General features: G+C 40.8%; 1 protein-coding gene across 1 annotated transcript in view; it reads left to right on the top strand.

Annotated features, from left to right (window-relative positions):
* Nucleotides 1–26,459, top strand: part of arsb (arylsulfatase B) — a 121,905-nt gene that overhangs the window by 27,050 nt on the left and 68,396 nt on the right. Inside the window, exon 4 of the mRNA XM_042058546.1 lies at nt 2,741–2,931. Within this exon, the coding sequence (XP_041914480.1) occupies nt 2,741–2,931 (191 nt within the window). The remainder of the gene's footprint in view (nt 1–2,740; nt 2,932–26,459) is intronic.

Here is a 26,459-nt window from a genome sequence, read left to right as displayed (position 1 = left end):
CATGTCCAAATGGGCCTTGATGAAATGCGTCGCTAGACTGTTCATACACATTTTAACGGGCCAAAGTTGAGCTGTTGTCCGTTATTGTTCGTGCAAATATAGGCTGATTCATGTTCCCTTGCATTGTTTAACTGAGGTCCATGGCTAGTCTGGCTTTCACCAGACCAAGCTCAATCTTTTAAGAAATCAAAAAATAAATAGCGGGCAGATCAGGCTGGGTTCACCCAGCCTAGTCCATAGGCACCCGATATTGTTTAATTTTCCGATTGAGATATCCACGCTCTGGCTATTCTAAATGCAAAAATCAGGGATGGATTACTGCACGGGCCTACCGGGCCCAGGCCCAGGGGCCCAAGGGGTCCGGGGGCCCTGAAGCCGATAGATAGATAGATAGATAGATAGATAGATAGATAGATAGATACTTTATTGATCCTCAAGGGGAAATTCAAGCCCAAGCCTTTGCATGGAATCATTGCCTGAAATATCAACAAATCAGGATGTAGGCTATGAATCTGATTGAATTTAGTATTGCCCATCCCCAAAATGCACCAGAATACAGGAATCACATCAAACAAATTAAAAAAATTCTGTGGGAGGACCCCCAACCCCCCCCCTTCCACATATGCGCCAATTAGTGGAGGGCCCTTAATACATCTGGGCCCAGGGGCCCGAAAGTTCATAATCCGTCCATGGCAAAAATGCATCAGGGAGTTATGACAAAACTGTAACTAACAAACTAGATCCTAATAGAAAGCTGTTAGCTTCCCTAAGCTACAGGTAAGCTTATATGGTAGGCCTATTTACAACATAAATTGTCAATAGGCTATGCTGGCGACACAAATAAAATCTCCTTTGGAAACCAATGGCTTACGCCTTACAGTATCAAGCGGACTTAAACTGCCATATCGTGGCGAAAAGTTGTAATAACATTCACGCAGCTCCATGAGTCAAGGAAAGCGCGAATGAAGTAGCCACTTCTAAATGGGACCCACTACACAGTAGTTTAAGGTGTGTTGCTAAAGCAGCCATAATGAAATGAAGGTGTCATTGTTTGGATACTTCACACACACGTGCTTTTTAATTTCACAGACTACAACTACCAAGCTGGAATCAAAGCACATCGATTCCCCTCTCACACCCTGCACGCACTTAAAACAAATAAACAGGCGTCTCAGTCTCACGCATATAGGCAAAACTGTATCAGACCGGTGTAACGTTGGTAAATCTTCCATTGCACAGAATGATTTTTGTAGCACGTGCAACCAATGACAGTCGAAAGATACAATTACAGTGTTGCTTCAAATTGCTTGGTGCAATCAATCAAATTGGCCTCCATCACTCAACCAACGCTAACGGTAACATTACCTAGGTCCTTATTGATATTATAAGATTAACGTACCTGCAGTAAAAACCAAGCATGTCCGATAAACATCCACAGATTTATTTTGGCTTCAAAAAGAAATGGGAATTACAATTCATGTGAACATCATCATATCCTTATTAGACGTTCTCTGCGGTAAACTACAGTCCTTGTAGGAAACGTCCATTGTTTTTCCAACCCACTTTTAACTTCCAACAAAATTACGTCTCACTGCAACGATGCGCCATCTAGTGGACAAACGACTACTTATCGCCAAAACTGGAAATGCAGCCATGATGATGATGAATATTTGGCTTTCTTTTAATCCTACTGAATTTCTAGTTATGTTTCGGCCGTTCTAATACCGATAGTATGTGGGTGCCTGTGTGCATGTGTATATGTGTGCACCGCCATCTACAGGCCAATGAGTGTACAGTCACTAAATGTACACATAACCTAATTTTAGACCCCCCCCATGGATGAAATTCTACGAAACTTGGCATACCCCCAGAGAATGCCAGGTCAATCATACACATACAATTTGGTGCAGTTCTGAACATCTTAACTGAAGATGGGGGCGATTAAAGCAGAATAATATTGCATTTTTTACCGGGGGGGGTGCAAATCACAAATGAGTGATTATGGACCAGGTTGATGTGGGCCCTTCAGACCAACATACCATAACAGATTCTTCATCCTCGGTGCCACGGTTCAGGTAGTTATTTAGGAAAAACTGCTTTTTTTGCGGTTCGGGGGGCCCAGCACGGGGGGGAGGGGGGGGAGTGGCCCCCGGGGACGAAGCGAAATTTTTCCGTAAAAGTCTAGTGGGGCTACATACCCACCAAATGTGTGCACCGGTGTTTCGGTGTCCCGGGTATCGTTGACCAAAAATTCAGGAAGTAGATGACTGGGGAAAAAAAAAAAAAACTTTGACAATCATTATATGACCGCTTCGCTAGCGGCGGTCATAATGGCACTTTTACTTGGGTGTGCTGCCAGTGTAGCCTGTAAAAAGACAATAGTCTGCTCCACAATGTTGTGCTACAGTTGGGCATCCAGTGTAGCCCAGCTGTCAGCCCTTTCCGCATCAGTATTTGAAATGATTCACCCTTACTCTGAAGTATCACTTCATCATCAATAAATGCCCCCAAATGGCTGTATTATGTCTAATCTGCATTTTGGGAAGCAGACATTACTTATACCCTCTCTCTTTGGTAGTGTATAATCTGATGGCAGTATGATTCACTGAATTGTTTTAATTTACAATTTAATTGTTTACCTCCACCACTTAGATTTGGTTACATAGTTTAAGATGTTATGTCTTGTGGATATGTGTATGATGATGGTGTGCAACTTTAACTGGTTAACTATTTCCCACAGGTTACCTAGTAGGCAGTGAAAACTACTTTACCCATCAACGCTGCTACCCTATTTCTAAGTTGAATCTGACACGCTGTGCCCTGGACCTGCGTGAAGGGGAGGAGGTTGCTGCAGAATACAATGGGAGCTATTCTACCGAGATTTTCACACAGAAAGCCTCCGATCTTATTGGCAAACATGATCAAAACAAGGTATTGAACAGTCAGCTTTTACTACTCTCTTTGAGTGTACATTTCACAATATCATAATTAAAGTTCCTGCACCAGAGATTGCTTGCTGAATGGCACAGCCAGTATTTTATACATTGTGAGCAGCTCATTAGTACCCTATAGATACTTACTTTGAGCTCTCTTGTAAGATTATTTGACTTAAAATAAGTCAAAATCTTCTTAAATTAAGACATACAAACAAGTAAATGTATCTTCCAGTGGAGTAAGTAAGAATAAGATTGAAAATTTAAGGTAAATTTACTTACTCCACTGGCAAATCTTAATTTAAGAAGATTTTGACTTATTTTAAGTCAAATCTTACAAGAAAGCTCAAAGTGTAAGTATCTTTATACTAAAAATAATACTAACTAGATTTTTTTATCTTAATATAAGATTATAACACTTAGATATAATTTTTTGCAGTGAGGCTATTAAATCTGTCAAAACCTCCAAGGACAAATAGTTTGAGTATTTTAAATGGAGCAGAACTTATGTCTCTGCTTGTTCAAATCTTATTATGTGTTTTATTGTTTCATGTTCACTAAACTTTTGATTCCTTTTAATGTTGTCATTGGTTGACTCCATTCAACTGCGCTTGTGATTGAATTATACTGTTCAGTTGTGACTCCGCAAATTACATTAGAGCAATGGTTCTCAAACTTTTTCTGGCATTCCTCACTTTGGACAAGGGGGTACTTCCAAGCCCCACCTCTATTGCCCCAACATAATAGGCCAAGCTTAAAATTCTACAAACACACACGTTAGTTGTTCAGAAAAAATAACACAAAAATAGGGCAAATAAGAGTGCAATGGTGTTATCACTTCAAAAGGAATAGCAATTGCAACAATGTTATCACTTAAATGCACTTTGCAATCTGCAAAAAAGAGAAAATGCATTTGGCAAGATACTGTAGATGAGCAAGTGAATGTCTGATGCAGTTTCAGAGACCTGCCTGACACGCACGTTGGAGATAACCCCTGAGGCAAAGAAGGTGTTTCTTTGTCGAAGAAAGTGGGATGCAATATAAGTTAAGTTTAAGTTATACTGTATAGTCCTGTAGGAAGTTCCTATAGGAAATGTGTTCTCTGCGCCTTAAATTGGATAAAATGCAGGAATTTGCTAGGATCTCAAAACCGGATTATAAACATGCTTTTTATAACGTGATCCCTTTGACCCAGAAGTATGTGCTTGATATCACTGCAAAACTCTCCTTCTGCTCTTTCATCTGATATATGTGCCATATCTATGCGATCACAGGTTTGCGTTATTAAAATGCGGGTTCGAGTTATTAAAACCAGAGTAAGATTGTAACTACAGACAACCGACAAACAAGTGGCGAGTCTCGTTGGAAAGACACTTGTGCTCTTTAATGTGATAAAGTGTCATCTCGCTGCGACAAATAGTTCAGGAGCAATTTGACAGAGAAGGAGGGATATGAATTTTGACCAAGGCTTTGAACCGGTTCACGGAACGAAAACCAGAAACTTTTGATGTTTTGCTAGGAACAGAAATGAAACCAGAAACTTTAAAAAATGTTATGTTCCTGAACAGAATCTAAAATAATGGTAACCGGTTAATACCGTTATTTTTTCGTTCTTTGACAAGATTTCTGTGCAATATGACTTGGTGAGGTTCACTTCCCGTCGTTTACTCATCGGGATAAATGTAATAGAGAAGCTTGGCGCCAACAAGTAGCCTAATCAAGATCGTATCCCAAGCTGTAGCTGGTCTCTCAAGCTCAATCATAAGAGGTAAATATTGTACCAAGTATTGCACAAATGTTTGGTTTTAAATATGAATTCTATCTATTTAGATAGGCTATGAATTTCCAATGCATTGTTGTAAAAATCTGCTGGGTCAAGCTAATGAAAATACAGCTAAATATAGCTAAATAATGTTGGACAGCTAGCATTGACAGTACCTTGCCAATAAATGACATGGCAGAAATTTTCCTTGTCTTAATTCATGTATAATACTGAAAAGAATGAAGGCATGTCAGAATTATAGTCATGTCGCATAATGTAGCCTATAGTGCTTTTTTTAATGTTTGATGATGAGATAGAGATAGAGAATAGACAATTATGTAGATTAATAATATAATTTTAAAGTCCTAATGATCAGCCTACTTATTTGTATGTCCCGCAGCTGACATGGAACATTATTAACCAGTTTGGGAACTTAATTTTTTTGTTCTAACCGGTTCAGGAACGTAAATTTTAGGGTTGAACCGAAAACTGGAAACGTTAAAATACTGTTTCTGTTTGGAATTCTGGGTCAAAGCCCTGATTTTGACGCACAGTGGGTCAATGCATGGATCTATTCTAGTTGTAAGTTCAATGCAAAAACCACATTGGAGGAAGTGAAAAGGAGAAAGGAAACTTTGGTGCGAGAAAGGCATGTGTGGGGCCTGTACCGTTAACTACCGCCATTTAATTTTTTAAAATCTCATTTGAGGAAGCATAGTTCACATTTAAAATCACATTGGAGGAAGCATACTGTAGTTCACATGCGTGAAATTTATCAATTGTGTGAGTCCAGCCCTGTTTTTGGTAGTCATAAGTAGCATTATGTGTGATTAAGTGGAATGACGCAGGAAAAAAGTATTGAACACGCTATTAAAAAGCAGTACACCAAGGCAAGGAAATGCAAGGAACAAACTGGAATATGTAATTAGTTAGAGAGTAGTTAAGTATCCTTCCTATCTGTGCAAATGAATATAAGCTGGGTTAGTACATATTGATGGGCTATAAAATGTTTTTCGTCACCAAGGTGTCACACAAGAAACATCTCATGATGGGTAAAAGCAAAGAGACATATTGTTGCAAAACATATTGATGGACCTGGTTACAGATGCATTTGAAAACTTCAGAATCTTCCAACAAGCAGCATTGGGTCCATTATCTGTGAAAGGAACATCACTGCATCATCAACCGGCCATGCACACACAGGAGCTCCTCGCAAGATTTCTTACCAGGGAATCAGGAGGATAGTCAGAAGAGTAGCTTAAGAGCCAATGACCTTTTGGTGAAACCTCCAGAAAGACTTGGAGGCAGCAGGTACAGTGTTACAGAGAAAATCATAGGGAATGCACTCCACCTCTATGGCCTCTATGCATGCTAACCCCGCATTACTGAGGAAAAACATGTAGAAGCTAGTTTAAAGTTTGCCACACAACATTTGGACATCCTATGAAATTTTTGGATGTCATATTACACATGTTTGGAGGAGAAATGCCACTGTACATCACCCTAAATATACCATACTAACAGTGAGGTTTGGAGGTGGAGGCATCATGGTGTGGGGCTGTTTTTCATCTCACGGTACTGTAGTCTTCATACAGTTGATGGAATGAAGAATGGAGCCATTTTTTCCGGGAGAATCAGGATAACAAGCCAAAGCATACAGCAAAAATAATCCATCAGAGAAAATGTGAAAAATTCAATTTAAATATTATGGGGTGTAATTTCCAACGAATAATGAAATTTTAGCAATAGGGAGCATTTGTGCTGAAACAGCAGAAAATGAAATATAAGCTAAAGATTTTAAAAATTAAAAATTGTTCACATTTTCTATGATGGATTTTTTTCAAAGATGGTGTCATATGAAAGAGGAGGGTCTCTAGTATCCATATGTGTTGTAATTCCCAACGGCAAAAGAAATTGCAATATTGAGCATTTTGAGTGCTGAAAATGTAGTGAAAAAACAAAAACATGGACCTTTTCAATTGAATTTTTTGGGTCATTTTCTCCAATGGATTTTTTCATGCGTGGTGTCATATGAAAGAGGTGGAATTTTCCATGCCAAATTGGTTTTGAGCGATAGGGACCAATTGCAGTGCTGAAAATAGGCCAAAAAGGGAATAATGACTTGAATTGGGTTTTTTTTGCCCTATATTCTCAGATTTTTCGCCAAATGAATTACACATGATTGGGAATAGTTTGAAATCATACTTTATGGTAAATATGGAAAAAAATACAAGCCATCAATCATTTCACTTTGATAATACACTATTCCAGATGTAAATATGTATGCACCAAGACTAAAACAAATTAATTGAATGAATTTCAAGACAATAACTTGTATCATTTCCCTTTGTGAAGATAATACTACAGTGACCTGAGGCCTGGCGGAACAACAATGTCACGTATGCCATCGTTCACGCTCACGATCAGATGTACTGTATCAATAATGAAATGAACATGTGCAACTTCAACAATGCCAACTTCATGTCTGGCGTATGCACTTTTCCAATGTGTATCGTCAGTTGATGACACTTGGAGGCAATGCAGCGCAACAACATTAGTTGATCATGAGTCTAGGCCTTTATTTGCACAGTATATTGTGAAATGTGGGTTTGACACTTTGAGATATCTAAATAAATGGATATACAACATGCACAAATGCTGCTGGCTATGCATTACAGCATCTATAATGACAGCTCTGTAGCCTTATTAGAGAATATCAAGAATTAAAAGGAAATGTGAAGCCTGTTTAAATACAGCACTGATATGTAGTTCCATGATTGTTGATGACTGGCTTATCAATCTTTTCAGATTTTGAAGAGCTATCCTCAAAATCTGTGATGAATGGGGTCGGCTTCATGCATTTGCCCATGCCTTGAACATTTCCTGGGATGTTTTTCCCCTCATGTCTGTTTGTTTTGATTTAAAAACATGCCTTGGGTTCTTAAGTACTGTACTTACCATAAGGGATTTCTTGTCAACAGAGTATTCCAGTGGGAACGGGTATTCGACTCGATGGGACGGGATCAGCTAAGTGTATTTATACTTAGGATGTACATTAGAGCTAATAAGCACGAGTTACAGCTATTTTCCTCAGTGTGATTGACTGCATACTTTGACTTCCCTAAGAGTAGTTCAGTAAAAAAATCAGTATTTACATTAAATGTTCACCAGAGATTAGTATTAGCCCAGGCAATATAGGCTACATATAGACATAAGCTAAGCAAGTTGTGTGCAAGATCTGCTCCACTGAAATCCAATAAAAAAAATGGACAGACAACCAATCTGCGGAATATTCTACATTGCCAGCTTTCGCTGGGCCTAGCAAAAAAGCTACTACTACTACTATCGCGGTCACTCATCTATAATCTTCAGTAGTCTGTACCTCATACACAATACATCTCACACCACATTATTACCGGCCATGGCGACTATGAGCAGGAGGAGTGGAAAGTGAAAAAATGGGACTATCCAGTCCAGGCTACTGCAGGCAGGGCGCAACAGCACAGCTAACAACTTTTACAGATAACAAATCCCAATTTCCACTCTGCTGGCTGCTGTCTGGGGCTTTTGCCAAAAGCCCGAAATACAAGCCATAGTGAAAGATGGAGGTATTCTGATCCTATAAATCTAACGAAAGAAATGGTTTCTTTTAACATGGTGGAGAATAGTGCATTTGGCACTTCAGTGCTGTAGCCTCTAAAAATATTTGAGCTATATGTGTCAGCAAGAATTTCCACTAGTTGTAGCAATAACAATAATTCTGTCTGTCAGACTATTTAAGTTAAAACATTAAATATTTTGGCAACACTTTATATTAAGACTAACATGTATATTAGTAGCATACTATCCATTTGTTAGTCATTATAAGTCACTAACTAATACCTTATTCTGCAAGACCTTATTCTACCCTTACTAGACCCTTAATTAAGAATTTCCCCGATGTAAGCTCCTAATTACTCCTTATTCATAGTTATTAAGTGTGCTTGCAAAGCATCACACTTATTGTTCTTCTTAAGTTTTCTTATTATTAATATTATTATTATTCCCGTCTTCCTAATTTTTTTCCAGCTCCTGTGCCTAGGCCCTTTGAGACAGAGACACCGTTCCAACTTTAAAACGTCCGGGCAGTACCGGTGTAACTTGCTCAAGAAGATGACGTCAAGTGGGCGTGTCGTTCGTCCGCCATATTGGATTAAATAGAAAGCGAAACTAAATTTTCACAGGTCACAAATTTGGTCCGAACGCCACGAAACTTGACGTACATTATCATTGGACCAAGCCTCACAAAAGTTACTAGAAGGATTTTTGATTTTTGAAAGCGTTTGCCCGTCACAGCCAAACGAAATCGGCGGCGAAGCTCCGAAACAGGAAGTCGTCCATATCACAGGAACACTGTCACATATCAATACCAAATTTTGTATGTGAACTAGGGACTCCAGTGTGAGGGTGCATAAGCTAAAAAAAAAAAAAGAAATATTCCAAAAGTTTCCATCATTTGGCAAACCACCCATCCATATTTGGCAAATGTCATGATGGGAGAGTATTATTAAAAATGTTACGAGTATGCAAATTCATATGTTTACGGGAAATTAGGTTTTACTGGGTTGTTTTGTTGTAAAGACATGCAAGGCATTCTGGGCCATGTAATAGACAAACAGTGGTCGGCAGCGTGAATAGGTGTTTCTGTAAACCTAGGGACAATAAACAGCTATCTCTGTTACAAAAACGAGCTGGTAATCGCTCATTGAAGAGGGAACAATGATAAAAATATTGTTTTCCTAAAAGCATGGTGTTGACAAAAGAATAAGCAGGAAATGCCACGTTAATCTTAAATAGCCTACATCTGAACACTAGGTGGCAACGTTGTATTACATTTCACTAAATGCGGTGGAATTAGTAGGAAGGAAGGTGCAAATATTATGTAATTTATCATGGGAAATTATTGGAAATGTTATTTTTTGTTTATTCTAATTGCAAACCACACACATCCATTCGTAATCACACGTACACATTTAATACTGGAAGACTCATTTCGTTTATTTGATTTTGCCTAGCAACGGGAACAGACTTCAGAGCAAAGATTCTAGAACAGAGCTTCAGAGAAACACGTTTTGAGTTCGTGGCCAAGTACCTAAAATATCGGTTTCCATGTGTATGTGCTAGATGGTGTGCTTCCTTTATGAAAGTAAGTGTTTTATAGAGTTACAGACATAATGAGTCATGTTGTAGTGGTCCACATAAATGTGCCCCTTCTGTTATTAGAATGCTAAGCGGAGATTTATCATTCATTTCTTGTGTGGCTAGAAGCTAGCTAGCTAGGTCATAGGGAGGAGATGTTGCTGTAACGTTATGGGATTTATGTTGCTTAGCGTAATGCCATGGTCATTTGATATGAGATGCTTGTACTCGTAACTTCGTCACTCGTAACTTTAGGACTATTTTTTTTTTACTAACAGTAATTCAGGAAGCATTTTAAGTAGCGCCTGAGTCTGTGACAGCTTAAGCGAGGACTCCTAATAAGACCGATTCACAAACAATGTTTTGTGGTGGCATTTCATGTCGCGATGTTTTGAAATGCGTCTAACAATCACGAGGGAACAATTTTGCATTGTAGGCATAACTAAGGGATGCAGTAACACCACCAACAACAACCAAAACTAGCCTACTCATTGTTTACATGTACATTAAATGTAACGTTTCATTGTGAATCAAATTAAAAGATTCTCCTCTTTGCAAACGTTGGCATAGGCATATGGTGACAGATTAATTACAGTGCATGAAAATGCACTGTACTGTTCTTCCTAGGCAACAACTTATTACAGTGCATGAAAATGCACTGTACTGTTATTCCAAGGCTTTTTACAGTGCATGAAAATGCACTGTACTGTTCTTCCTAGGCTTCTTATTACAGTGCATGAAAATGCACTGTACTGTTCTTCCTAGGCTTCTTCTTATTACAGTGCATGAAAATGCACTGTACTGTTCTTCCTAGGCTTCTTATTACAGTGCATGAAAATGCACTGTACTGTTCTTCCTAGGCTTCTTATTCTTATTACAGTGCATGAAAATGCACTGTACTGTTCTTCCTAGGCTTCTTATTATAGTGCATGAAAATGCACTATACTGTTCTTCCAAGGCTTCTTATTCTTCTTCTTCTAACGCGTTTAATGCAGCTTCAACCGTTTAACGTAGAAAGTTCATTCAAACATTGTCACATAGGTCTTACTTAGGACAAGAGTGCTATGTATTTTTCAGCTTTGTAACTTTTATACTTTTTAAACTATTAATTAAAAACTATCAAAATTTCCCCATTGACTTAACATTGCCCTTTATGACATCACAGCAATTAGAATCCTATGGCAGGTGTTCAGGCCACCTGGCCCAACTGCCAGTCTCAGGCTTTAAGCATACAAACTGGCCCTATTAAGACTACACATCCTTTTCAACTGGTTCCTCTGCCAAAAACTGTTTCAAAATAAAAGTCCTCACTACAATATTTCACTGTTAAACAATTTAACCCTTTAAACTACTGAACTTTTTAACTGTTCAGCCATTGTAACTGTTACTTGTCATCAACTATGACTCCTACCCACTGTAGCTAGTTAGCATGGTTAGCATAGTTAGCATGTTAGCATTGCTAACATTGTTAGCATTTTTAGCATAACTTCTAAAAATGATTAGCTAGGTAAGCTAAGTCACATGGTTAACATAGTTAGCATGTTAGCATTGCTAACATGCTAGTTAGCATAACTACTAAAAATGAAAACATTAACTTGGTTAACATTATTATCTTTGATAACATAGTTAGCATAACTGCTAGCAAACATTAGAGCCATTCCAACTGTCAGTTATCGTCACTTACCTACCTAAATTATTTAACCATTTAAATTATCCACCTATTTAACCGTTCAATCATTCCAACTATATTAAACCTTATCTACCAAGCAAATAATTTAACTATATAAACTATCCCCCTATTTAACTGCTCAGTCATTCCAACTATATTAAACCTCATCTACCTAGTTCAGTCATTCCAACTATATTAAACATCATCTACCTAGTTCAGTCATTCCAACTATATTAAACCTCATCTACCTAGCAAATAATTTAACGTTTTAAACTATCCACCTATTTAACTGCTCAGTCATTCCAACTATATTAAACATCATCTACCTAGTTCAGTCATTCCAACTATATTAAACCTCATCTACCTAGTTCAGTCATTCCAACTATATTAAATCTCATTATGTTGGTTGCCAATTAGCACATCATCTGTTTTAAAAATATATTTCACACCATATGTTTTGCATTTTCATGCACTGGTAATTCCCTGGAATTGCGTTTTCTAGTTATTATTATTATTCCGCTTACCACTTTTTCCGTACGCTATTTCTCTTGAACAGTTTAACTTAGAAACTTCATTCAAACTTTGTAACATAGGTATTCAAACGGACGAAGCTGCTATGTCTTTTCAACTTTGAAACTTTTATACTTTTAAAGACTATTAAAGACTTTTATACTTTTAAAAACTATTAAAGAAAAACTTTTTAAAAATCCCCATAGACTTAACATTGCCGATTATGACATCATAATACGGCCGTTAAGCAATTAGAATCCTATGGCAGGTGTTCAGGCCACCTGGATCAACTGCCAGTCTCAGGCTTTAAGCATACAAACTGGCCCTATTAAGACTACACATCCTGTTCAACTGCTTCCTCTGCCAAAAACTGTTTCAAAATAAAAGTCCTCACTACAACATTTCACTGTTAAACAATTTAACCCTTTAAACTACTGAACTTTTTAACTGTTCAGCCATTGTAACTGTTACTTGTCATCAACTATGACTCCTACCCACTGTAGCTAGTTAGCATGTTAGCATTGTTAGCATTTTTAGAAAAACTGCTAAAAATGATTAGCTAAGTTAGCTAAGTAACATGGTTAGCATAGTTAGCATGTTAACATTGTTAACATGCTAGTTAGCATTTTTAGCAAAATTGCTAAAAATTATTAGCTAAGTTAGCTAAGTCAAGTCAAGTCAAGTCGGCTTTTATTGTCAATTTCTTTACATGCACTGGTCATACAAAGAATTGAAATTTCGTTTCTTACTCTCCCATGCAGACATAGACATGCTTTAAATACAGACATAGACATACTATGGACATAGCCATAGACAATAAACATTAAATTAAAGTGCAAGACTGAAATATAGAACATGTATGTATCAAAATAGAAATATAGGACATATATTAAAAAAAAAATAGAGGTAGTTGTGTTGTATATTTCTATAGTCTTAACAGTTACATGAAGTAACTGGGGGGGGGGGGGGGGGGGGGGTTTGGTAGACAGGATCCTAGTTTCCTGGTTGGCTGGTGGGTGGGGGGGGCTGTCAGTGATGGGAGAGTGGGTAGAGTGTTCAGCATCCTGATTGCTTGGTGGATGAAGCTACTTGCCAGTCTGGTGGTGCGGGAGCGGAGGCTCCTGTACCGCTTTCCAGAGGGCAGGAGGCTGAACAGTTCGTGTGCAGGGTGGGTTGTATCCTTGACAATCATTAGTGCTTTGCGGGTGAGGCGGGTGGTGTAAATGTCCTGCAGGGAGGGGAGTGGCTCCAATGATCCTCTTAGCTGTGTTAACAGTGCGCTGGAGGGTCTTCCTGTTCTGATCTGTGCAGCTTCCGCCCCACACTGTGATGCTGCTGGAGACGATGCTCTCGATGGTCCCTCTGTAGAATGTAGTCATGACAGGAGGCGTGGCACTTGCCTTCTTCAATTTGCGCAAGAAGTAGAGGCGCTGCTGGGCTTTCTTCGCCAGTGATGCTGTGTTGGTGGTCCAGGAGAGGTCGTCGCTGATGTGCACCCCCAGAAATTTTGTGCTGCTCACTCTCTCCACAGCATCTCCGTCGATGGACAGTGGTGGCAGTTGTTTGTGGCCTCTCTGAAAGTTGACAACAATCTCCTTGGTCTTGCTGACATTTAGCAGGAGGTTGTTGTCTTTGCACCATTTAGCCAGCAGGTCTGCTTCTTCTCTGTAGAGTAACATGGTTAGTATAGTTAGCATGTTAGCATGCTAGTTAACATAGTTATCATAACTACTAAAATGATTAGCTAGGTTAGCTAAGTCACATGGTTAATATAGTTAGCATGTTAGCATGCTAGTTAGCATAACTACTAAAAATGATTAGCTAGGTTAGCTAAATCACATGGTTAGTATAGTTAGCATGTTAGCATGCTAGTTAGCATAACTACTAAAATGATTAGCTAGGTTATCTAAGTCACATGGTTAGTATAGTTAGCATGTTAGTTAGCATAGTTAACATAACTACTAAAAATGATAAGCTAGGTTAGCTAAGTCACATGGTTAATATAGTTAGCATGTTAGCATTGCTAACATAGTTAGCATTGCTAGCACTGCTATAAAACATTAGCTAAGTAGCATGGTTAGCATAGTTAAAAATCTTAGCCTAACTGCTAGCAAACAGAGCCATTCCAACTTTCAGTTATCGCCAAATATCTACTTATACACAGCCATTAAACTATTTGAATATCAACATTCATTAAACTGCTAGAAAACATTAGCTAAGTAGCATGGTTAGCATGTTAGCATTGCTAGCACTGCTATAAAACATTAGCTAAGTAGCATGGTTAGCATAGTTAAAAATATTAGCATAACTGCTAGCAAACTATAGAGCCATTCCAACTTTCGTCAAATTATCGTCAAATATCTACCTATACACATTCATTAAACTTCCAGTCTGTCAACAACTTTTAAACTATTTACCTTCAACTTTTAAACGGTCTACTTTTAAACTATCTATTAAACTAGCTGTCTATCAACAACTTTTAAACTATCTACTGGCTATCAACAACTTTTAAACTATCTACATTCAGCTTTTAAACAGTCTACTTTTAAACTATCAACTTTTATTAAGCTATGCAGCCACCATGTCTATCCGATACATGATATTTTACATCACAACTGGTAATTCCTTGGAATTGCATTTCTAGTTTAATAATGTTGCTGCGTGAATCACGGTAAGCGCGAATGAAGTGGCCACTTCTTAATGGGACTCACTGTATGGAAGTAGGCTAAGTAAAATAGAGATGTTTAAAATAAGATAATGTTAGGATATGCCCGCTTGACAACGGCAGAGATAACGGGCCTTTGGCCATAGCAACCATCCATTTAGAACCACTGGCCTTCATAGCAACCAAGGATCTTAGCTGTGATTCATGTAGCTAAAGTATGCATGCAATGTGATGCAAAGTATAGAAAGGTGATGAAATATACAGAGACAGGTCAAGAAATATAGTGCAATGTAGACAGTAGTATACAGTTGATTTACATAAGGTGGTTTAGAGTAATATGAATTAAATATAAATATGTGCAGTGTATTAGCAGTTATCTCATACAATAAGTTGAATAATGCATGTAGATGTAGCAGTAACATTATAATAGTAGAAATAATAATATAGATATATGCACTGTATTAACAGAATATAATAAAACAGAATAAATATGGATATTCAATATGACAAATATATAACAGATATGTACATAACATACAGCTATGTGCAGTGTGGAAACAGTGTCATTGTAGTGCAGAAACAACATTATAAGAGTAGTAAGAATAAGTCTATGTGCAGGATGAATAATATAAAGATCAGTAGAATAACTATGTATAAATGTAATTACAGTAGGCCTATGTACATTTGTAAATAAATAGAAAACTATGGATGAGAGGGATAAATTAATTTTATTTAATCGTAAAAGTAAATTGCATTCAATTTGCAATTAAAAATCTTTCCAGTAGGCTTTAATGTCACACAAAAAGTACCACCAAAGCTGAGCTTGATCAACTAGAACGTCTAAAGAACCAGAACTTGAGTGTAGTTTTTTGCTGGGTCCCAGGCCATGTTGGTCTGAGGGGAAATGAGAAAGTGGACAGTGCTGCTAAGCAAGTCCTCAATGAAGAAGTCACAGAATGTCAAATCCCTGCCCCAGACCTTAAACCTATACTGAACTGTTACATCTCAGATAAGTGGCAATCTGGGATTAATGTACCAACAACAAGCAAGGAATGTGAATTTTGGCACATTTTCATGATCCACTGGGTCGTTAGGGGCCACACAAAATACAGTGTTGCTAAAATTACTCCTATTGTGGCTATTAGAGACATGCGTTCATGAGTATCCAGCTACATTCAATGAGTTAAGTAAAATACATTCACACACAAAAAAACCCATCACTAATGTTGTGGACATTCCTTTATTCTGAGATACATCAATAGGCTCTCAAAACAATCCCAAACAGACATAAGGTCTTTATAGAGCAAATCCTTATAGGTTATTTGTCAAATAAACCAGTAAAACAGAATTAGGGGATGGAATATATAACATTCACACTCATAGCTCATATTTTTAAAATAAATCAGTGAAAAAGTATCCTGACAAACAAGCAGCATTTTAATGCCTTAGTCATATTTCATAATTTCAAATTTTTCTCTAGGTTACCTGATAGCCCAGTTTGAGAGGTGCAAGATGCGTGACTATTTATTTTTGCAGCCAATCACTGCTGTTGTTTTATTTTATTGATTTGATTTTAGTCATAGAAGCTAAATTCGAAGGCAGGCCACAGGTAAAATCCAACGAACCGCATTCACCCCGCAAGGCAATAGTTGAATAGAGCTTTTGAGGTATTGCCACTGCTCCAACACTGAAAGGCACTGTTAGAATGCTTGGATCACGCCAGGTTCAGCATAGCGTATGTCACTGTCTGCTCACGTTGGTGACCGGACCAGGGCAAGCACACTTTCGCAGTTCCCGCCGGAAATGCAGTCTAGTTAAATAAGTTGTTGCATATGAATTATGACCTAAATATGCATGGCTCAGTATGGGGCTTGTAAGGTGGTAGTACCACAAGAACAGTTATTCACTCCTAATAATACTTATCAAAGATGCTCTTTTCAAATAGAACTAGACACTAAACCACAAGTGCTAATAGTGTACAAATAATTCATAATTAAGTCTTTGTAATGCAGAATATGTTCCCTATTCTAAAGTTGGGTCTAAAATTGATTTTTGTATTTGTGCTAACTTGGCTGTCTGCTTCTTTTGTGCGCTGTAATACACTTAAAAAGGGTGAATAGGAGGCAACTTTAGTTTAGGGAACACATGAAATGTAATAAGTGCCAAATTAATTGTGAATTAAATGTGAACAAAGACCCAACTTTAGAATAGGGAACATATTCTGCAAAGAAATATGAAAGAAAGAAAGATTTCTGAAAGAAAATCAAGTTCCATTCTTCAGGAGCCCTCCCAACCCCCTCCACCGATATTTTGAGTTGCTACCATCAGGCAGAAGATACACAGTGCCTCTGGCCAAAAAGTCATGTTAGGGAAAGTTTCACCAATCTGCAAAAAATATTCTTACCAATAGCTTTTTTTATTATGTGTTCCTATAGGTGTCTAGTAACACCTCCCAATTTATCCACGGCCAAATCCTCGGGGAAACACCTGGAGAGCCCATCACGTTTGGGGTGCCCAGAGGGTCTGGGCGACTTTTAACCAATATTAGCTTTTTAAATGTCTAACTATGGGTTTTTAGGGGTGCTGAATCTATCCCAGTCATTAGTTTTGACTAAAAATGACCCCAAGTCCATAAAAAATCCATAACAAGTGGTTTTATTGAACAATTACAAAACAAAACTTCTTTAATCGGTTTAAAATGTATCCAACTCCCCTGCACTCCCTCACTCGTTATTATCTGGCTAGTTGATGATGATTACATCACAATACTGGCGCCTGACTGGCAGCCTGTTACAGTAGCTCCGTTACATTTGTAAAATTTTTCGCTATTTTCATTGTTTTTTCTCACTTGTCATGGCTCTAGTTTTTGCGCTAGACTGTGCATGTATATAGTCTGATACTTTTGTTTCAGTTTTCAGTGCGTTTTTGATCAGTTAAGACAGTTTAGATAACTTGCATTTTTACGCATTTTTACCGAGCAGCGTTTTTTTTTTTAAATGCTGCGCTATTCCAGAGAGATGCTCCTAAGTTGCCAGGCTGCGAGCGCTCCCCTGCCCAATATACCTGCAGAGATACGAAGGCATAGACGAGGTACCAGAGCTGGAGTGAGAGTGAGATGCGATAGTCAGAAAACACCTGAACATTCAAAGTCTGACTATAGATGGAGACGCTACGTCACCATCGCCAGGTTCAGAAAGCGGCCCTATCGTCCGGCCTTGCCAGCTCTACTGCTCCCCAATGTAAGATCTATCAGGAATAAAATGGATGAGCTTTTACTTCAAACCCACAGCAACTAGAAGTACAAGGAATGCTCTGCCATCTGCTTGACCGAGACCTGGCTGGATGAGTACACTCCGGATGCGGCAATCACACCTCCCGGCTTTTCAACATACTGGGCAGACAGGTCAGCTAATCTATCACTCAAGTCTTAAGGTGGTGGTGTATGCTTCCTAGTCAATGATCGATTGTGCACCAACTCTACCATTGTAACACAGTTCTGCTCCCCGGATCTGGAATTTCTTATTGTCACATGCAGACCCTTTTACCTACCACGAGAGTTTGCGTCTATCGTGCCAATTGGTGTTTACATCCCACCACAAGCCAATGCTATCACTGCCACCTGTGTACTAGCACAACATATAGCCGCAACTGAATCATCACATCCAGACACTGCCGTAATAGTTCTGGGGGACTTCAACCACTGCAATCTGTCTGACAGGCTACCAAACTACACTCAACAGGTGACATGTCCGACAAGAGGAGATAACATTCTGGATCACTGCTACACCACTATCACTTCTGCTTATCGTGCATTCCCGAGTGCTCCGCTGGGAAAGTCTGATCATGCAACAATCTTCCTCGTCCCGGAGTATCGTCAGAAACTTAAATGTGTGAAGCCGAAGTCCAACATCGTGAAAGTATGGTCCACAGATGCTATCGATACGCTGAAAGGCTGCTTTGAATGCACCAACTGGGACATCTTTAAACATACGTGTGTCAGCCTCTAGACGAGTACACAGAGGCTGTGACGTCATACGTTCGGTTTTGTGTTGATGACTGCATTGAGACCAAATGCATCAAGACATATGGCAATGGTAAACCCTGGTTCACCAAAGAGGTTGCTGCACTTTGCAGAAAAAAAGTTCTGCATTTAAGAAAGGAGACAAGGAGGAGTATAAGACTGCCCAGTATGAACTTAACTCTGAGCTTCCTGATAGACTCAATGCATTTTATGCCCGGTTTGAGGACAATCAGTCACCAGCAGTCTTCCCCTCTCCTCCCTTTGTCATCCAGGAGGCAGAGGTGTGCAAAATTTTTAAAAAACAGAAGGCCAGGAAAGCAGCAGGACCAGATCAGCTTTCCCCAGCTGTTTTCAGACACTGTGCAGATCAACTGGCACCTGTCTTCACTGACATTTTCAATACTTCTCTGCAGCAGTGTGTAGTTCCACAGTGTTTAAAGCCTGTTGCCCTCACTTCAGTGGCTATGAAGGTGTTTGAACGTGTGCTACTCTCCCATCTGCAAACCTCACTTCAGTGGCTATGAAGGTGTTTGCACGTGTGCTACTCTCCCATCTGCAAACCTCACTTCAGTGGCTATGAAGGTGTTTGCACGTGTGCTACTCTCCCATCTGCAAACCTCACTTCAGTGGCTATGAAGGTGTTTGAACGTGTGGAACTCTCCCATCTGCAAATCACAGTATCACCGCTGATGGATCCCTACCGGTTTGCTTACCAGTCTAACAGATCTGTGGAAGATACCATCAACCTAAGAGTTCACTCTATACTGCAACACCTGGAGTCAAGCAACACCTATGCATGCATGATCTGCCTTTAACACCATTGATCCACTCATCCTCATGAGACATGCGTCCAGGATGTTTCTTGGGTCTGGGTCTTTGTTTAGAGTCTGTAAACAGATCTTATACATGTAGCTTGGAGCAAAAGGTTTTAGCTGTCATTCCAGTACTAATAAGCAAAGGATCATTTAGTGGAGGTCAACATTTTTCAAAGATGACATCAGCTGCAGTCAGGTCTGTCTTGACCTCTCAGTTATACCTCCAAACACGCAAACAATACAGTACATGAACTTTGAGGCTTGTGATGCCTCAGAACAGAATGAATCTGGACTTGCCCTGTTCAGAATGCCAGACATGAAAGGAAATAAATAAAAAAATAAAACAAAACAACAAACAAAAAAAATAGAACCAACAAAAATAACAACAATTGTCAGTCTTGATTGCATTAAACATTGGCTCGCCATTAAAGAAATCACCAGCCAACCTGGAAATCAATTAGTCTTATAAGCATATTATAAGATAGCAAAGAGTAAAAGACTTGCAATCATTTAGTGTAGAAGACAAGGTATGTCACACCTCCCTTTGTCCCTTCTGGCATGAAAGAGATCTGGAGAGTGGTTTCACAACAACTTGGAGAGACATTAGCATGAGTTTAAACAGAGTCAAGCAGTGTCTTGTGAATGCAGTTTCACAAGTCAACAAAAGTATGCTAATGTTTTCAGGGCTATTTACCTCCAGAGACTAAACATTTGCATCGGATCAACAGCAAAGTAAAACAAATTAATGAATAGGTTTGCATCTATTGGCAAAGGCCAATATAAAGAAAATAAATAAACTTTTGGTTAAGTTTAGATGCTTAAAAGAAAAATCCACAGACACACGTGGGTAGGGTATCCCTGTCTTTTCAAAGAGATTTTGCCTTATAAGTGAGGGTCAGTAAAACAAAACATTAAGCATTTAAAAATGACAATTTGAGCAATAAAACCAGTAAACTTAGAGAAGAAAGTATTTCAAGTCAATACCATCCATCTCCCCCTTTTTATAGTTTCTTAACTATAACAAATTCTGATCCCAATATGAATGAAGAAAAAAGAAAATACAAAACTAAAAAACAAATAAAGGTAATTTCAAACATAAAGAACTCAAGGTTGTGGGTGAGCAAAAATAAAGATATGTCTTAAAATGTTAAACCCCAAAAGGTGTCCCTCAAAAGACAACATAAATAAAAGAAAGAAAAAATGGTTGAAATCAAACAATATTCAAAACATTATAAAAACAGGACCATGATTGTAGATCACCAAAGAAATTAAATCTGTGTTACCCATACATTGAAAGTGTACCCACATTACAGTAACAATTACAGTAATTACATATATAAGAATTCCCTTTGGTACAAAGCTATGTTACCGTTGGAATTAAGTTTCCACATACAGTACACATACCCACAGCTGGCCAGCACATACACTCACACATTCATTCATTCTGGGCCCATGACAGACAAGACAAGACAAACTGATCATGTTAGTTGTAACACATAACACTGAACATAGAAAACTCCATCTTTGCAGATGGGGCAAAGATTGCTTGAATCCTGATCATCCATCGTAAGTCTCCATAATTTAAAAAGTTGCATTATCAATCCAATGTCAAACTAGTTGTAATTTATCAATTTGAAGAACACAGTATCATACCATTACATTACATTACATTACATTTGGCTGACGCTTTTTAGCCAAAGCGACTAACAACATAGTAAACAGTTTAAGTTTTAGAGCAGTTCTCAACAATTTTAGGACAATTTAAAAACATTAGGGTACAGTAAGAATAAGTGCATCAGTGAGTGCTGTTTTTAACAGTTACTTGTCAGTTTGAGACGGCTGGTGAGTGCTAGGATCAGTAAGACTTGTTGTAAGTGTTGCTATGAGAGGAGATGTTCTCTAAAGAGCTGGGTCTTCAGGAGTTTTCTGAAAATGGAGAAGGATGTCTCTGCCCTTGTAGGAGCTGGCAGTGTGTTCCACCAACGAGGAACAACAGATGAGAAAAGCTTGGATTGGCTTGAGCGTACCGGTGGTAGAGCTAGACGTCGTTCGTCTGAGGAGCGTAGCGGTCTGGAGGTAGCGTATGTCTGTATGAGGGCATTCAAGTAGGTGGGAGCAGAACCGGAGACTACTTTGTAGGCAAGCATTAGAGCCTTGAATTTTAGAGCTAGACGTCGTTCGTCTGAGGAGCGCAGCGGTCTGGAGGTAGCGTATGTCTGTATGAGGGCATTCAAGTAGGTGGGAGCAGAACCGGAGACTACTTTGTAGGCAAGCATTAGAGCCTTGAATTTGATGCGGGCCGCCATAGGTAGCCAGTGTAGCTGGATGAGCAGCGGGGTAACATGTGCCCTTTTGGGTTGGTTGTAGACCAGGCGCGCCGCCGCGTTCTGGATCATCTGAAGTGGTTTCACTGCACAGGCTGGGAGACCTGTCAGGAGGGCATTGCAGTAGTCGAGTCGTGAGATGACTATTGCCTGAACCAGAAGTTTGGTAGTATCTTGAGTCAAGTAAGTCCTGATTTTCCGTATGTTGTAGAGTGCGAAACGGCATGACCGGGCGACTGAGGCAACATGATGAGTCAAATTTGATGTTGATGTCGTGATGTATGGTAGATTTAGCTGGGAGGACCAGTAGTTCAGTCTTTGAGAGGTTCAGCTGGAGGTGGTGTGCCTTCATCCAAGTAGCTATGTCTGAGAGGCAATCCGAGATCCGTGCTGAAACCAAGGGGTCATCAGGTGTAAAGTACAGATAGAGCTGTGTGAACAGATATACCAACTCCAATGTCTTCCTTTAAACGGTGGAAAACGTCATTCGACGCCCAACTATTAATATTACGCTTTCAGTTTAACATCTATATAGGCTACTTCAAACTGTGATCTTAGTTACACAATCTAAAGATGGTTTCATACATCTGTTATGACTAGCAACACTCTTATGCAATTTCATTTTCAGGTGAGAGATTCGTAGGCAAGCAGTCCCCCAATGTAGCCGTCAATTTCCATTTCCAGAAACACAACTGTTTCTAACGCCGAAAGCTTAGATTCATAAAACCGATATGGTATTTATTTCAATACCTAGAGCTATTTTCAGAAACAAAGACTGTTTCTAACGCCCCACCAGTCTGATTAGGACTGTTTCACTAGTTCGCCCGTCGGCATGATTGCTATACTGAGTGAATAAGCTAAGCGCGTTTGGCATGGTAGCTGGCCGTGGTCGTGAGATGCCTGAAGCGGAGATCGCATAGAGCGATGGCCGCTTGCACCCCCCAGTGTAAGGAGGATGCGTGACTGGGCCATCAGTGAAATGGAGGAGTAAGGGGAGGAGGAGGGATAATTTTGCGAGTGCCGCGGCGTGTGACGTATGGATAAGGAGGCCGGCTTAAATACCCTGGCGGCGGAAGACAGGTGAGTTAATTGCTGTCAATCATCCCTAAGGGCTCCTCCCGAACTTTGTTTAGAAAACATCATTTCACTAGTTTGCCCGTCGGCATGATTGCTATACTGAGTGAATAAGCTAAGCGCGTGTTTGGCATGGTAGCTGGCCGTGGTTGTGAGATGCCTGAAGCGGAGATCGCGATAGAGCGATGGCCGCTTGCACCCCAAAAAGAGCAGAAAGGAAGGCCACTACCGAAATACATTTGCGCTTGCTTAACAAGTCATAGATCCACTAGATGGAGTGGATGTACAGTAGGACTGATAGGCATCTGTGGACCAACGGCTCAGTACTTGATTGCTGCTCTGATAGGACAATGCATGCAGCTGTAGTAGCAGCTCCTATCCTGAATGCACAGAGTAGCGGCCTGCGGGAACCGGATTAACGAGGATATATATTAGAGTCTGGAACCTGTGACGAGTGATGGGTACCCTTCATCTGAGATGAAGAGAGCGGGCTAGTAGCGATGCTGAGCTGACCGATATGAGATGTAGTGAGATGGGTATGAAAGCTGAGGATCTGAGGCAGAGTTGGATATGAATATGGAGTGTCCTTTTCGGAACTGATCGGTTTAGTCTGATTGGTGGTGAACGTATAGTGTCCTGGTCTAACTCTCAAGATCTGCCATCGGGAATGAAATGAGACGAGGGGCATGTAGACTCACTACATCTCAGCAGCCCAAAAGAGGCCGGTAAACATGATGGAGGGTGAATCAGAGTGCTGTGACATGAACCCCTTGCGAAGTATAGCGGGGCAAGCGGCAAGTGCGCAAGAGTGGATCTTTGTTGCGCTTGCTCAGCGGCGGACATTCGTGTATTGCATAACCGTGGGAACGATGGGTGTCAGGGTTCAGCAGAGCGGCATGGTCTTGCTGCATGGTCTTGGGGCTCAGCGGAGCAGTCATTAGATGGGTCCTGAACCTTGGCGGAGCTGTTCCTAAAGGTCCTATGGGCTCAGCGGAGCTGCTTCTGCATGGGTCCTGGGGCTAGTTGGAGCCGTCGTTGCCTGGGTCCTGGGGCTCGGTGAAGCCGTTGCTGCATGGGGCTTTGGGCTCGGAAGAGCAGTCATTGCGCGGATCTTGGGCCTGGTAGCTGCTGCTGTATGGGTCGTGGAGCTCGGTGTATTTGCTGCATGGTTCTGGGGCTCGGCGAAGCCATCGTTTCATGGGTCGGGGCTCGGCGTAGCTGCTGTTGCGTGGTTCTCGGGGCTCGACGAAGTTGTTGCTGTGTGGTTCTTGGGGCTTCAGTGAAGCAGTCGTTGTGTTGGTCCTGGATCTCGGTGTAGCTTTTGCTGCGTTGGTCTTGGGGCTCGGCATAGCTGTTGTAGCAGGGTTTGAGGAGCTCAGCGGAGCGGTTGCTGCGTGGTTCTTGGAGTTCAGCGAAGCAGTCGTTGCATGGGTCTTGGGGCTCAGAGTAGTTGTTGCTGCATGGTTCTTGAGGCTCATCGAAGCTGTCGTTGCATGGGTCCTGTAGCTCTGAAGCTTTTGCTGCATGGGTCTTGGGGCTCAGCGGAGCCGTTGTAGCAGGGTAGCAGGAGCTCGGCGGAACAGTTGCTGCATGGGTCTCCCTAGAGCTGTTGTTGCATTGGGTCCCAGCTCATTCCGTACTGTCTGTGGCAGCCTTAAATAATTCAACCTGGGCTGAAAGAATACTTTTAGAATACCATTACCTGATAAAACATGACATATTCAGCATGATACGACATACAACACATAATACATGATAAGCAGATAAGGCATGAATGGTGAGTATCCAGATGGAATGAATTGGCTGTGGCTAATGAATAGCTGGGTAGACGGAACGGGATGTTAAAGCTGGAACGTGCAGCGTGAGGAGGTGGTCGAAGGGCCTTTGCTGTGGCTAGTGAATAGCTGGGGAGCCAGAATGGGACGTCGTGATCCAAAGCACTCGCGGAGTGCTGATAACCCGCTGCAGCGGGCTGGTCTAGCGCGGAGCCGGGGAAGGGAGGGGTAGGGGGGAAGGGAGGGAGCAGTCGCCGGAACGACTGGAAGAGGGGCAGCCCTGGACCGGGTCCTGGCTGGGATGAAGTGGGTGGGGAAGGGGAAGAGGAGGCGGAGGGAGTAGCGACGCGGTCGCTACCGGCGCCGGCTGAGACCAAGTGCTCGCTAACTCGTAAAGAAAATAGGGAGCTAGACGGAGGGAGCTAGAGTTTGAACGGACGCCTCTTCATGAGTCATGGCGTGCTGTACAGACGTGACTCTGGGAATGGAATGGGGAGGGGGAAAAAGGGGGAGGGAGGGAGCAGTCGTCGGAACGACTGGAAGAGGGGCAGCCCTGGACCGGGGCCGTCTGAGGAAGTGGAGTCGGATCCGGAAGTACGGCGGAGATGCTGCGGGAAGGAAGTCGGTGGTTAAGAACCTGGACCGCTGGCGTGGCTGTGGCTGAAGCAGCGGAGTGATACGCTCTGGAGCGTGTGGTGCAGGAAAGCGCTGTCAAGAGCAGCCTGCTTCCTGGTCAGGAGAAGAGAATGAATAGAGGGAGCGGGAAGGAGAAAAGATTGGTTTATAGGGCTTAAATAGGAGTTAAGACCGAGGAGAATGGAATTTCCTATCCGACCTACGGAACAAGATGACGCGGAAATGGAGAGTGCTGCGGATGTGTGCCGCTGTCCAAAAATTGGAGCAATGCAATAGCGATAATGTGTTTTTTTTATTATTATTATTTATTTATTTATGTATTTATTTTTTACAAGATTTAGCTAATATCCAAAGTTGTGCCACTTCTGATTGATGAGCACATCAGTGCAGTGTCGTGTTTCACTAACTGTCACACAAGAAGACGGCATAAATAATTGCAGCTTGCAATAAGATAATGCATTGCGATGCGATAAAGCAAACATTTCTATAAGTTGTCAATGGGGGGGGGTGGCGATCACTCCCTCCTGTCGGTGTTGGCATGGAATGAAACAAACCGGTGTTCAAGGAGTGTCATTAATATATTTTGGCTGTAGACTGGGGTTTGAGGGCCTGCTGAGAGCAAACTTAGCGCAACTGCCCACAAAGCACTGCTTGCTGGCGAGGTGCTAATTTTAAAACATACGAATAACCAGTCATTGTAACCAAATATGACTTGAGTTTATTTGCAAAGCTTATATCAGTGAACTAGCTTGTTGCTATACCCCGTAGAAGCTACATGAAACGTCGGCCATCGACACAGAACGAGTTGACCAGTCACGGTCCTTGCTGTCTGCGTCGCCTGACGCGAATTACAAATGTGTACTATCGCTTTAATAATTGCTGACGTCTGCGACGCAGCGCCATTGTTTAAACAGACTGCGGAACAAGCCAGCGGAAATACTGGGAACTTAAGGTTGAGGCTTATCAGTTATTTATAAAGTAGCTTAAATATCCAACAACGCTAGTATCAGTTTATGAGAGGTCACTGGACAACTATAGGAAGTGAATGAACAAGACCTGTTCGTTTCCGATGCCAACACGGATTACGGATTGAGTGA

Source organism: Alosa sapidissima, chromosome 13 (assembly GCF_018492685.1).
Source record: "Alosa sapidissima isolate fAloSap1 chromosome 13, fAloSap1.pri, whole genome shotgun sequence".
In the NCBI taxonomy this organism is placed as follows: domain Eukaryota; kingdom Metazoa; phylum Chordata; class Actinopteri; order Clupeiformes; family Clupeidae; genus Alosa; species Alosa sapidissima.
This window is presented reverse-complemented; position numbering and strand designations above follow the sequence as displayed.